The 15338-nt window shown below is 39.5% G+C and overlaps 1 protein-coding gene across 1 annotated transcript in view; it reads right to left on the bottom strand.

Moving 5' to 3' along the window:
• Positions 1–5997: 5997 nt before the first annotated feature.
• The window catches only part of CPE (carboxypeptidase E), a 93966-nt gene continuing 84625 nt past the window's right edge, over positions 5998–15338 (bottom strand). The window contains exons 7-9 of the mRNA XM_081075801.1: positions 11147–11246; positions 8398–8516; positions 5998–6801 (exon numbers count right to left, since the gene is read on the bottom strand). Coding sequence (XP_080931927.1) covers positions 6703–6801; positions 8398–8516; positions 11147–11246 — 318 coding nt within the window. The 3' untranslated portion in view covers positions 5998–6702. The remainder of the gene's footprint in view (positions 6802–8397; positions 8517–11146; positions 11247–15338) is intronic.

The raw sequence follows: 15338 nt of genomic DNA, 5'->3' as shown, positions 1-15338 counted from the left end.
AAAAACAAAACAACAACAAAAAAAAGCAGCACAAGTCTTGGCTTAAGCCCACCAAGTAATCTCCAGGTTGTCCTCGGCTGTGCCAAAGAGTCCCCTGTGTATTGTGTAAGCAGAGCCTGGTGCCCAGAGTGACCTTGGGACTGCAGATTTAGATGAGTGGGGCTGAGGGGTCTGGATGGTAGTTTCTACAAAGTCAGTGCAGTTTCTGCTCTTGCCTGCACATATGTGCACTGAGAATAGCACTACCAGCCCTGTGCCCAGTTCTGAGTCTTAGGGCACTTCTTCCGTGTGTGTGTGTGTGTGGTGGCGGGCGATTTCTGAGCTGTTGAAAGCCGGGAGCTGTGTCTGCTGCTTACTGCTGATCCCTGGGAGTGTCTCTACAGTTGTAATCGCCCTGCCCTAGGCAGGCCAGAAAGGGCGGGGGTTGGGAAGGAAGGGTCTTCTCTCTCCCAGCCCAGCCGTGTCACACTCTTCCCGCAGGCCAGAAAAGGTGGTGGCTGGGGGTGGAGGAGTCTCTTTTCTCCCAGCCCAGCAAAAATCACACTCTTCCCAGTCTCTTCCCTGGGTCAGAGCTGCACGCAGGTCTTCCCAGAGGCTGAGCACTATGGCTCCTCTGTAATCTGACACTACTCCTCAGTTCAGGGGCCAGTTTAAGTCTCTGGGAGGGCGGGGGTCGGACTGGGAGAGTGGGGGGAGGGGCCCAGGTATGGAGTTTGTGTCCTTTATCTGACCTAGGGCCCAGCTGTAGGTCTCAGCTGAGGTTATTGCCTCATATGCTGGATATGCTGCCCCCTCGGCGGGAGAGATCAGCTGTGAGATGCAGGGAAAGAGCCCACCTCCTGGCTTTTGTGTTTCCTGTTCTGTCCTGGGATCCCCTGTGTCTTTGCAGCCACAGATGCTGGCGGCGTCTCCACAGCCACGGATGCAGCTGTGTCTCCACTCCTCCTCCTTCCCTCTTCCCCTGCTCGCCCAATTTGCCCACCTTCAAGTAACCCTTGCACAAGTCTCTTAGCTGTTCTGCGTGATTTGCAGAGAGTCCTTTGATGGGTTATAGATATCCCGTTTGTGATAAGATCCGGAGGAGAACTCAAAAAGTCCGCCTCGCTGCCGCCATTCCTATGACTGAAAAGTGTTTTTAAATTATCTTCAAAGGGCCTTCTTTCAGAATAGGTAATAAATACTACCCAGAACCCAAAGTATAGCAATCAGCCTATGTGAAGTAGTCAAACAAATATAAAACAAATATACGAATTGAAAGAACACAAGGCTTTCCAGAGCATGCTAAAGAAGTGAGGTAAGGTGGAAACAGGATGGACCTGAGGTCAGAAAGAGAGGAGTTTTCATGTTGGTCTGCCACTTACTAGCTGTGTGAAGCAAGGAATTGTAATTCTGAGTCTGTTAAGTAAGAATGCTGCAACACTTCCTATCTCACTGTGTTATACGTGGATTTCAAATGACTGCGTTTCAGGTGCCTGGCATGGGGTGTACACAGGATCTATGCTCCATAGTGGTGACAGTGATGGTGATAGTAGTGGTGGTGATTACATCAATGCTGGCCACGGCCAGAGACCAAGGCGATGGTAGAGAACACAGAGCAAGCAGTTAATAATTGCTAAATGAATCTCCAAAAAAAGAGAATGAAGAAAAGGAAGGGAATGGAATACTACAAGAAGCTAAGATAGGTTAAAAACTAGAAGCGGTAGAAGAAAGTGCCGCAACCTACAAAACCAGCCTGTGGCCTGTGGCATCATGGAAATTTCCAGTAAGTTCTATCTAGGTGATTTTCCTTTTTGGAGGCATTGCAGACCACATCCAGTATCAGCTTAGGTTGCGCTGATGACCCTTACTTAACCCAGCTAAACCAAATCTTTGCCCTGGTTTTTTAAAACACTGACTCTCAGTGAATTTTGCACTGATTTTTAATTAATCACAGAGAACTCAAGTATGTACTACACGAGAAACCCATGTTCTAATTGAGTTGACTCACAGGATGTCTAGTAGAGAGAAATAAAGAGTAAAAGAAACAGTATATTTGTAAGTACCTAAAATAATGTTTACTTAAGAAAGGCAAAACTAGGATGTAGTGTATTTACAAGGTTAGAACTAAAAGAACGGACATCTTGACATTTCTGAGGCAGAAACTCCAAATGCCAGCCAGTCCTAACCACAGAAGACAATCCTTATGAGAATTGTGAAAAGAGAACTTGCGTCACATGTTGAAACAAATGATGGGTTTTAAGCCTCCCACAACGTAAAATGATGGAGTGATCTCAGAAGTTGTATAAATAAAATATGAATATCAAGGTTTGTATTTCCCTTTCTGCAAGTAATGTTTATCTTCGTTTATGTGAAGAGTTGAAAATCAAAATGTGAGTTGAGAATAACTATTCCTTCCATAGTAATATGTCTAATTTTCATTGACAATGGGTGAGGCAGGGAGCAAAGTTCAAAATATGCGCATTATTTCATTAAAATCAACTGCCCACAAGCCCTTTCATCATCCCAGCACACAGCCCCAAGGCCTACCTCAACGCCCACGGGAGATTCTGAAGCTGCTTCTGCCTGGGGCAAGGAAGATTGGGAGAGTGGAAGCTTACAGTCCTTTTATAGAGTTGTTTGACCCAATTAGTTCACCTGGCATCACCTAAAACTTAGCTTACCTGCCATCACCTGACTTCGTTGTAGGAAGGAGTCAGTCGGGTGGGACTAGAAGCCAAGAGTCTTATTCCAGTGGAAGTCCTCCGACCCAGAAACATTGACCAAATGAAAGGAGTTTCCTTCTCAATAGTACTCAACGCTACACCCTTCATTAAATAAAATCAGAGCATACTGAGAGCATGACCAGGATAGTGGGAACGTTTGAAACCTGTACCATAATCACAAATGGTCACAAGGACAAGACTACATGGAACTAACCTTCCAACCACTGACTGGTAGTTGACTTGGTCTTAAACATACATTCTACTTGCCCCTGCCTATATCTGCTGCACCCTGTTCAGTTAGGCGAGACCAGGTGATTAGTCCTAGCAACTGAATTATGAGCAAAGCTGATATGTCTCACCTGCAGGCTAAAGAAATGAAAAGTCTGTTCTTGGTTCTTCGGTCTCACTTTTCCTCTTCTGCAGTGACTGCAGAGGTCTCACATTCCAGATGGGGCAGCTATGCCAGGTGGGGCCTCTGGTAACCTACGTCCTGAGTGAATGAGAGAAGGAGTTCAAAAGGGCAAGGCCATGACCATGGAGAATGATGAGAGAAGGAAGCGCTTTCCGGAGTCTAGAAGCAATTCTGAAATCAGGAACATTCTCCATCCCCAGGAGAGGAGGCCTGTAAGGTATCTGCTTGGCAAGATTTCAGGATTGCTGCAGACCAGTGAGTGCTGTGCACCTCCTCTTCGTCACCGTTCCAAATGCAGTGTTCACTGACATTGTCTTGACCTTATTCTACCATTATATGTTGGGTGTGAGGAATGCACAACCTGCCTTTTTAGTTCACAGGTTTCTGGAGCAAGAGTGGCCATAGGCAGACCTGATATAGAGGCTACTATGGGATAACTCAAAATCCCAAACATCATTTGGTATCAAAGCCTTGAGTTGGTATGTCTTTAAGTTGCTTCCCCTGTGTAGAAATTAAGTGAAACCTATGTTTGAAAAAAAAAAGGGGGAGCAAAGTTATGTTGGAGACCAAAAGGGAAGACTATGGTGGTGACAGTGTTGCTCACCAAAAACTGTGGTTAAACAAAGCTGTGTGCCTAGCTCTGGCCAATGAGCTGTGGACAGAAGTGACTTCAGGTAGTCTTCCTGCGACCAAGACAAGAGATGGAGGAAACCTTATGTTGAGACAGCAAAGCCACAAGGCTGAAACATTCTGTGCTATTGAGTCACTACATGGTAAGACAAATTTCCTGGAGAGTTACATGGACCTACAGACTTTTCATGAAACATAAATTACTGTTAAGTTAAACCACCAAGATTTAGGGTAGCTTCTTACAACCCTTATACAAGATAGGATAGTCTGGCTTATCCTATCTTATATAAAGTTCAAGGAGCAAATTCTGAAGTTCCTCAGAGCTTACTCCTGATATTTTTCTTCTATCCTCCTAGGGGATTTTACATATTCCCACAACTTTAAATACCATCTACATGTAGGTAACCCTACTCCAAGCATGCCCCAGATAATTCTGGATTATACCTAGTGTGCTGGCAAAATTAATCGTTCCCCTTTCATTCTCCAAACTGTTACAGTTTGGATATTTAAATAATATAGTCTCCTTATTTATATGTCAATTATATGCACATTTCTATTTCCAGCCTCAGACTTCCTTTAGAGTGTCACACATAGCATGTGTATAGCACACATAGCAACCATGACACTCAACACCTCCATTTGTATGTCTCACAAGCATAGGCATCTCAAGCTTAACATCTCCTCTACTGAAAATGTTTTCTTCTCACCTTTTCCAATCCGCTGCTTCTCCAATATGCTACATGCATGTACCCATTTGCTTGAGTTAGAAACATGATGTCATCTTTGACACCGGCCTCTCCCTCATCACCCACGTGTAATCTCTCACCAATTCCTGTCAAATCTACCTCTGAAATATAACACAAACCTACCCACCTCTCCTCATTTCGACTGCCACCACCTGATCCGAGTCATTGCTCTTCTGGACCCCCGCTTCATAACTAGATTCTACTCCTGCTTCTACTCTTTACACAGCAGCCAGAATGACCTTTAAAACATAAATTAGATCATGTCCTTCCTTAGTTTAAGAATATTCAGTGATTCTAAAAATAAAATCTTAAATTTTCAATTCTGGTCCATAATGTTCTATGTGATGTTGTCCCTGTTTATTTTGCTGGCCTTCGCGCCCCACCTCCCACATCTCTGTCTCAGTGATTCTGTCCTGCTTTTAGTCCTCCAGCAACAAGCCATGTTTTCTCCTCCCCTGATGCCTTTGCACCGGCTGTCCTTTCTATCTGGCAGAGACTGTTAGATGCTCACCAAAGACCACATTCTCCTCACCCACCTAGGTGTACTGCTAGACTCCATTTCCCAGACTCCATTGCAGTTATTGTAGCCAGGGAGTACAAGTCCAGGTAATGTGATGTGAGGAGGAGAATATATTACACTTCCAGGCCTGGTCCCTAAGGACATTTCACACATACTCCTCTATGAACTTTCCTCTTTCCCATTGTCTGCAGATGACCAGACAATCTCCACTCCCATTGAGTGGAGATGACCAACATACAACTTTGGTGGCCACCTGTAGAAGATGGCACATCTTCTGTCAGAATGGGTCCCAGAATGACTGTGTGGGGAAAAGCCATCTCATCTTTTTGTCTTCTGCCCGGTACAGGTACCTGAGTAAGACATATACTTCTACTGTGCTTAAGCTATTATATATTTGGGAGTCTATTATTACAACAGTTAACACTATTTAAAAAAACAAACAAAGAACAAAACCCTGTACCTGGAACATTGATCAACATACCAACACACACACACACACACACACACACACACGCACACACACGCACAGAACACCCCTACACTCAGTCACTCTGCATTGCTCACACCTATTCATATGTTGGGTCTGGGCTTATACCATGTTTCCCCGAAAATAAGACCTAACTGGATCATCAGCTCTAATGCATCTTTTGGAGCAAAAATTAATATAAGACCCGGTCTTATTTTACTATAATATAAGACCAGGTCATAATATAATATAATATAGTATAATATAATATAATATAATATCAGGTATATAATATAATATAATATAATATAATATAATATAATATAAGCCTTTTGTCCACCACAATAATATGCATAGAACTTCCACTGTGCTTGGCATGCAGCAGTCAGTTAATAAATTTAAAAATATAGAGGATGAACAAATAAGAGGCCACTATCAAGGGAATACGCTTTTATCACAAGACCACAATTCTAGACTAAAAATCAGAGAATTAAAATACATACCATGGGGATATATATGTGGGTTTTTTTTTACCTTTATTCATTGAGAATGCAATTCTGGGCAAATTTACAACCAAGAGAAAACCCTAAACTTTGAAGTAGTGCTAACAGGCTGAATGATATGGCAGTATAGCCCTTCTATGTACAAGCAAGAAGTCAATTTCCATTCCCTTCATAAAACCTCTTGCTAAACATTTACATTTTCTTCCCATCAAAAATGCATTAACAAAATCATGCTGCTATAGCTAGTCAGCACAAGAGACAAATGACAGTTTATAGTGAACTATTTAAGTCTTTCAGGTTCGTGCTCACAACTCCACGCTATAGCTGTTGACCTTTTCAATGGCATTCATTATGTAACATTGTCACCAATTACATTAAAAGGACTTCGTTAATTTTTAAAAGCTACAATTACTCAGAAAGTTCTGTGTTGTAAGTAATGTGAATATTGCATTTAAGTCTAAGATGGCAAGATCATTTAAATCTTTTCTACAATCCTTTGTGAAATATATGTAGGAAAATGAATGTTATATAAGAGAAGAAAGAGCCCAAGTTATTACATTTTTACCTAAGAGTCTAATTATTTAAGTAATTTCTATTGATATTTAAATGATTAAAAAATAAGTCAGTGTTCAATATTAACTGCACAAAATCTAAAAGAAAATGGCCACATTACATCATACTACATTATAGAGATAGAATAAAAGCAGCTAATTAGAAGCCTTTTTAAAAATTTAAAGTTTCTGACATCATTTTCCACCATTCCATCAATTCTTCCTTTTCCTCTTCTTTCCTTTCAGAAAATGATTCCAGTTCAAAATCAACCTAAAAGTGAAAATCAGGAATGTATTGTTATCAAAGTGCATATGTACTTTTAAAAGCTAAAATTAAAAAATAATAATAATCAGAAAAGCCGTTTTAGAGCTTATAGGATAAGCTCAATCTAGCTACCCGAATTAAAATATATCCTAAAATATCCCTCGTGATAAAAGATACTTTCAGTGGGAAAAAAAATCATAAGATATTATGTTTGAAATGTGCTTTGATCTAATAGGATTATTTTAAAGTAGACTATTTAAAGACAGATTACTTAAAGGCAGTTTTTTTTCCCAGTAAAAAGATATAATTTATAATTAATGTTCTGCCTTTAAATATTCAGTGAGCCTCCCTTGTCAACTTTGAATTTTCTAACAGCTAAGGGAACGTGTAAGAATGCAGTTCGGTGTCCTGCCATCCCAAACCACAAGGGTCCACTCTCCAGAATTTCGAATCTGCTAAAGAAACTGATGGCAGCACACATCTCCAAACCACCACAGACACAGAGGCCCAAGAACTCAACTCCCCTTGGGAACTGGGTGGCCTCATCGGGTCCATGAAGAATCCATACACTTCTGCATAAAGGAAATGCAAAACATGCAGCCCCCATCCCCGATATTCCTCCAGCCCTCTAGATATCTATGTTCCCATTACAGATGGAACTAAGAGTCCCTTGATTTAGACACTTAAACTGCTCATTATTTAGGAGCATGATGACCCACACCACCTCCTTGAAGTAACACATGCTGAAAAGGTTAAGGATCAAAATAGTTGAAACTTTCACAACCTGTTTCTGAGGCTACTTTTTTCCAGGATTCATTTGCTCAGATTCACCTTCCAATGTTAATACATTTACAGCCAAATGTGCACATATACACAATCAAAACCAAAGCACCAGTTAAAAACTCAAGATGTTTTGTTTGTAAAACCCAACCATTGATACTCCAAACTTTGGGTGCATAAACAAAAGTACAATAAATTCTTTTTAAGTAAGCCGTTTGATTGTAAATCCTGTAAGTCATTACATGGTTCCGGTAATGTAATACAAAGATAGTAGTAAAATCCTGTTCTAAGAGAAGTTTTGGTCTCATGCCTATTACCTTCCTAGCAAAACACATGGTATCTACTTAAATGTAATATGGTGTTAGTTAATGCTCATAGTATGTGCTTAATAAATGTTTAGTTAATGCCTGAAATTATCTTGCAGGCATAATTTATTTTTCCAAATACTCATTGAGTATAAAGTATTGTACTAGGTGTTAGAGATAAAAAGATGAATGCCACATAATCTCATATAGATTGAAATAAATGTCGCAAAATTTTTTAAAAAGTTCAATTTTTCAGGTTTTATTTAAATTTCTTGTGGATCTCTTTGAAAAATGAGAGAGAATAACAGAGCTTCACAATGAGTGGTATTAAATCAACAAATGAGCCCTTGATCAAATCACTTAACTTTCCTAAGATTCAGTTTTCTCATATGTTAAATGGGGATAACAATGGTACCTACCTTACACGGTTATTATGAAGATTGAATAGAAGTTACTTAATTATGCCCGACACATGTTAAGTACTTAATAAATCTTAGCTGTTGTTATGATTACTTACTCCAACAGCAGGGCTATAAGGAACAGCCACTTTCTTTGTTATCGCCAGATAGCCTGGAGCTGAGGCTGTAAGTTTATAGTTTCCTGGTACAAGCAGCCTCCAGTAATCACCGTCCTTTGCTGTAGGGAAACAAAATGTCAAATCATAAGGCAGATATGTGAAACGCATAATTACGCCAGTGAAGGAATACCCGCTATACCTCAGTTCGGCTTCTTTTATTCCCTATTTTTAAAGTAGATGTTAATGGAATTTCATGAAATTTCATTGGAAAAGAGTGTGAAACTCTCTAAAGGTATCATTTCTTGGGGCAATTTTACAGAGATTAATGTTAAATTGTCTAATAAATTTTTAAAAATAATGAATCCTCACAATCACGTCAGAAGTATCCCAGGTAAAAAGATATCTATAATTCCCAAGCAGTGGGCTCAGCATCTGGCACCATGTTTTATTGCCAAGAGAAGACCTGATGGTCAGAGAGTCTAGATTAGTGTTTCACAAAGTATGGCCCAAAGATATTCTCAGCATAATCCCTGAGGCACTTGTCAGAAATTTAGATTTCCAAAGATTCAAAACACGTTGGTCCAGAGTGCCTTCTAGGAACTGCATTTCCACAAGTTCTCTGGAGAATCTTAGGCAGTTACGTTTCACACTCTCTCACTCTCACGTATCCATAGTTCCCTCCTAACTTAGAGCAGGTAGGTTCCAGGGCCCACAATTATAACCACTCTCACGCATATGCTTTCAACTCATTTACTTTGCCCTCTTGGTTATTCATGCCTGGCAAACCACCAACCCTGTATAATTTCCAACTCTATGCCTGTCCCTGTGCAGCTGCAAGGAGCTGGAGAAAGCACACACCATGCTGATCTGTCTCTGATTCATAAACAGCATCCTTACACAGGTCATGGTGCTATCCTGCCTTCCTCTTAGTCCCTCCGTCACTAATCTTTCACTCTCCCATTTTCCTAGACCAGTGTATTATCACTGGGAAACGGGGTAAGATGCAAATTCTAATTCACTAGCTCTGGGGTGAGGCCTGAGATTCTGCATTTCTAACCAGTTCCAAGGTGACTGAACTCAGCTGCTGGTTGGGGCCCGTATTTTGAGGAGCAAGGTCTCAGTGGACAATTTACTTTCTCCTTTTTTTTTAACACTTCTAACACATCCTCTTCATCCTCTCTCTCAGTTGGTGCTTTACACCATATTTCACTGTGAAAACAGAAACAATCAGAAAAAAATACAAGTCCCCTTCACCATCTCCTCCAATCCTCCTTCAAACTCCACACCTCCTTTCAATTAGTGCCTCATTTACCTTCTTCTTTTTATAGCAACATGCCTGGAAAGATTTCTAATGTCAATACTCTCTAATGTCTAATGTCTATCCTCCTATTCTCTCTCCCCGATCAGTCTCCCACCACGCCATCAAAACAGATTTTGTCAAGATTCTCCACACTGGTTCGTTCGCAAGGTTCATCTTACTTGACACTTTTTAGCACTCCCTCCATCTTGAAACATGTCCAGGTGTCCAGGACATTGCACTCAGTTTTCCCTCTACCTCACACTTCACTGCTAGGTCTTCCTCTTTGCCCAGCCCTTGAAAAGCTGGAGTGCCCCAAAGCCCATCCTCAATTTGCATTCCTTTCTACCTATATCTACTCCCTACATTAGATTTTGCTAAAATTTTCACATAATGGAATGCAAAGAAAATAATATTTGTATAACACACTAGGGTTAACAGAGAGGAGAGGTTTCTTGTGGCCCAAGGGGATCGACGCCTGGGTGCCATGTTCAAAAGCCAATCTCCTGAAGGGCTAAGGGGGTATATCTTAGCACAGATTCTGGTATATGGCTGGGAAGGTGTGCTGGCATTTAGTGGGTTGTTGATGAATAATTGTTGAATAAATGAATAAATGGAGTTTTAGAGGACAAATGTTAAAGGTTTTTTTTTTAGTACATGTTATACATGCGGAGGTTAAGAAAGAGGTAATGGTATAGAGTGGTTTGGAAAACAAGTTAAAGGTTAATTATAAGGTCTAGAAATATGTAAAGAGTTCATAGCTAAAAATAAAGATTAATTTTGTTGAAAATATCCCAACAAATAACAGTTAAACTGAAATGAGTACGTAGATGTTTATTAACGGGAATAGGTAGGTTTGCCAGGAAACCATATCATTTGGTCCAACCTGGGAAAATTGAAATGTGGTTTAAACCAATAAATAACTAACATCGATGTCAATCCTGTAACATCCTGTTTAACCTTGAATAAATCTGGGTTTATTATATGATTTAAATGAAATAATGTATAGGAAATCCTAGACATACAATATGCCAGCAGTTATCCTCCTTCCCACTCTTTTCACTCCCACAAATTAATAGCTCCTTAGCACCTCTTCTTAAGATAGATCAGAACAACGCTGGCATTTTAATTCTAGTGGGTTCATTTTCCTTTGCCTCCAGAACTACAAAGAATCTCCAATGGACAGCACCACCTCACAGCTCTGGAGTGAGATACCTGAGGACAGGGCGCCCTCTGCTGCACCTCAGTTTCTAAATGCAGCAGCCATCCTGAGTCACTGCTGAATTGCTCCCACAAAGGAAATTTAACTAGATAGAAGCTGGGGGAAAGAGAAGGCAAAGAGATACGAGGCATTTAATTGTTTTGCTTAGCACAGCATAAGAATTATGATATAAGCAATTATGCTCCTATATAGACTGCTAGAGCCTCCAGATCATGGCAAAGAGCACCCACCAGATGTAATGTCGTGGTCTATTCCTTCCACTGATATGGTTGCATTGGCAATGGGGTTACCTTGAAGGTCTCGAACAAATCCTTTAACTCCTCGGTGTATCTGTGAAAGTCAAGAACATCCAAAAAATTCATATCAGAAATGATCTAAAACTCCATTTCATGTCAATCATCTCCTTATTTTCTAGAAAAATACTGTGGATCCCTGTTGTTTAAGAATCAAAATATGCTCAAAAGGCCACTGAATGGTTTGTGCACTCTTTACTCTGCTATTTCCCAAGTGGACAAGTAACCTCCCGAAAATTTTTACCTTGTTCTGAGTCAAAGACCTCTGAACCACCAAAACACAAACAAACAAACAAACAAAAAATAGAAAGTCTGTCATGTATGTAAAACAGTTCTAGTCTTAGCACGCTATTTCATTACTTGCTATTTTAAATTTGGTCAGCTATGATTATCTCATATAGCCTCTGTCAGTTAACAAGACTACTACATTACAGGCCTGTAATACTTGTTCATTCTTGATAAAAAGATATACACTGCTACTACTTTGGCATTAATTCATTAACAATATTATTTGGGTGGAAAATAAGTGTCATGAAAGATCAGTGACCTTCATAACTAAAAATTGGATTTAGAAAGAAAACAGAAAAGTTGTTATTGAGAATAATCCCCGAATTACAGTTGCAGTCGTCAACTAACTATTGCAATGCACACTGCAAAAACAGCTTTGTTTCTTTATTTTTAAATGATAATTCAATTCAGTCAGGATGTGTTTGAAGTGACAGAGAGTCACTTCAGGTCTTTAAGGAAGTACCGCATCTGGAATATCGAATGGTAATTCATTAAGCTTTATTGCTTAACAAAATATGCCCCAATCTCCCAAATGCCCAGGCTGCTCCTCAATCTGGCCCCAGAAAATGAATTTTCTTTTGCTACTTTCCCTACAGAAGATAGAATGAGTCTCATGTATCCCTTCATCACTGGAGAATAAATCTGTCAGTGGTACAATGTTTTATCAAAGAGATGCCCCTGATTATCAGCAATTTTTTTTTTTTGCATTTGGTATGTTTTTAGAAAGAAGCAGAACCTCTAAAACACTATACACTGACAAAAAGCTAAGCATGCTGTCAATAATAATAAATGATAATTTTATTGGCAACCAGGATAATGAAAAGGGAGCAAATACATTTTAAAAACAGAAAGACTGGGGTGGCCAATTAGCTCAGTTGGTTGGAGTGTGGTGTTCGATCCCCGCACGGGCCACTGTGAGCTGTGCCATCCTTAAAACAATGAATTAATCAATTAATCAAAAACAAAAAGACATTTTTAGGGCCTAGTGAATCTTTGAGTTTTCCCCAAAATTGATTTATGAATTAGCCAATCATAATTAAGAGATTGAAATTTAACCACTGGAAACATGAAGAGTAAGCTTTCAGAGTGAAATTTACACGGTGATGCAGGAGATTACAAAAATTGTAGAGATGATTTTATTCAACTTGAGGCACCATAATCCTGCTACAATCAATATTATAAACCTTAGGGAGATGAAAGTTTTAAATTTCTTCACCACTGGAACATAAGTCAAACAATCACTTCAAAAAACATATAATTCACCTGTATTAGGCTGAAATATACCCAGTTAATATTAATGACTTTACTTTTTTCTGCTTCTGAAACCCAAGACATATATATTATAGTATGTGGTTTAACAAATAAATAAGTAAATGTCTATCTCTGATATGCCAATTGTGGGGCACAACTTTTCGGTTTGGGAAATCCCATGGTAGAAATAAATCTCAATCAAAGTGTCATGAGCTGTCATCACAATTCCACATGAACGCAGATTGGAAAACCCTGGCGCTTCATGGTTTTTGCAAAGGAAATCAAGAAAGTGCAAATTTCACTTGTGACTGGAGGAGCTATTTACTACACTTGTCCCTCTTGTAATAATTTCTCCTCAGATTTCAGGACATTTCAATCAACCAAGGCTTTAAAAAAAATCCAGAAGATTCTCCATTGTTGCTAGGACTGTAAGTAGTCCTTAAACCCTTTTGTATTTACATGTCACCCAGAGCTTGCTGAAATGAAGATTCTAGAGTCCTGCCTTGCAGGAAGTGTGATTTAATAGTGGGACAGGAAACTCCTTTTCAACGAGAACCTAAATGACTTTGAAGAAGGTGCCATTAACTATTCTTTGAGAAATTCTCGGGGAATTTTGAGAACTCAACTGTTCCAAATCTATTGCGTATGAAGCTCTTCTTAGCAAACCATTTACCCGAATTAACTTTACAATTCCAGTTTCTGCAAACATTTCTTTCAACCTCTGCAAGAGATTTCCTCTCAACCCATTACAGAATTAGATCTAATCACCTGTTTTCCGTGAGTTGTAAACTAGTGCACACTTAGATTTTAGGCCCAGGTGTTCATTTCCTAATCACCATATTCTGTTTCATTATCAAGAAAGCAATTGCAACACAGAACTTCTGGCCATCCCCACTGATCTTGCATCAGCCTTTGAGTCCCTAACGTGGCGTGTTCGACGAGGCGTTCTGCATGAGCTTATAGTTGATGCCATTCTTACTGCTTCAACACAGCCTGCATTATAACACTGATGCCCTATGAATGCGGAGCACAAGGATCTGCGGACAGATCGAATTTTCATTCCAAGCGGCATCAAACAGGATTATATAGTCCTGTGCAGTACGGTCCTGGTCCCTCTTCTTCCCAGCTTATTTCTACATAAATTGATATACCAGCTTTTAGATGGATTGACGCATGCCCAGTTGTTAACATAAGTATGACAAATATTCTCCTCTTTCCTGATGGCGTACATTGGTGCTTAATTTTGTTTTGTATTTTTCTCAAGAACTAAGAGAGGACTAATAATCAGAGTAACAATCTTATTGGCATCAACTATAGTAAATCTTATAGTCTAGCTCCCAGACGCCTTTTCTGAGTCCCCAGGACAGGGGTAGGGACCCTTCTACGCACTGCCATTGCTTTTTTGTAGTTAACCTTTATTTAAGCGTTTATCTCCTTCTCTTGTAATCAGGTACTCATGTTTCTGAACCCCACAAATATAAAGCCTTCCTGAGAATGGTCACTAGTCCCAGTGCCTCACAGGGTGCCGAGGACGTGAAAGTAGCACAATTAATTTTTGTTGACAAAAATGTAAATAAAATGAAAAGCATTGTATTAAGGAAGCATTCTTTAATATCTAAATGGAGAACACACCAAATACCCTTGTCTTACTTCCTCTACCTCCAAACATACATTTTTCAGTTAACTTTGCTCTTAGAACATCTATCCAAATACAACTCTCTTCAAAGGAGACAGTTTACAGGGATCCACACCTGCCTTTTTATCCTCAGTTTTGTTGTTGAAAATACCTTATTATGGTAACATAGAGTAGGATCCCATTGATGGAAAAAATCCTGTTTAATGGGTGTTTTCTTAACATCACTAGCTGTCATTGGTGGATCTATTCCATGATAGGCCCTTTTGGTCAGATCCCTTGTATGAATATTTGACATGTGTAAAATAATTTTTAAATTGATCTTATACTTTTTAAAAAACATTGAGTCCATATATATGTTTTATGTATATATGTCTGTGGACACAAAATGTGTCCCCAAAATTTTGTATACGTTTTAAGAAAGGAAAAAAACGGTATTAATTGTAATACTCAATATATACTAATAACAAAAGATGAATACAAGTCACGCTTGACTTCTGCAATTACAAGAGGTGCTCAAAGTGGTTACCATCTGCGTCCAGACACTTCTGATTACAGTGAACTACTGCTTGAGCAACGTTGACCAAAGTATCCACTTGTGTACATTTTTTTGGCACCCTCAGGGTGTGTGTGTGTGTGTGTGTGTGTGTGTGTGTGTGTGTGTGTACATATATGCAAAAAGTTATATGGTTATTTAACAGCACTCATTTATATCAAATTAATTTAAAAACTAATCTGGACTATCTGCTGGCATGTGAAACTAATGTCATGCTACTTGACTTTGGGTATAAATGGTCACATACAGAATGGAATTTGAAAACTGTCAAGACACAACAAGCAAGGATCAGAATCTTTAGGTCTTTTCTTCCACCATATGTAGACCTGATGCCAATGTCTACATAGTATACAGGGGTGGGGTTGGCAGGGGACTGGCCTGGGTTAAGTCTGAATAGGTGA

This window comes from Rhinolophus hipposideros (genome assembly GCF_964194185.1).
Source record: "Rhinolophus hipposideros genome assembly, chromosome: 16".
NCBI classification, from domain to species: Eukaryota; Metazoa; Chordata; class Mammalia; order Chiroptera; family Rhinolophidae; genus Rhinolophus; species Rhinolophus hipposideros.
This window is presented reverse-complemented; position numbering and strand designations above follow the sequence as displayed.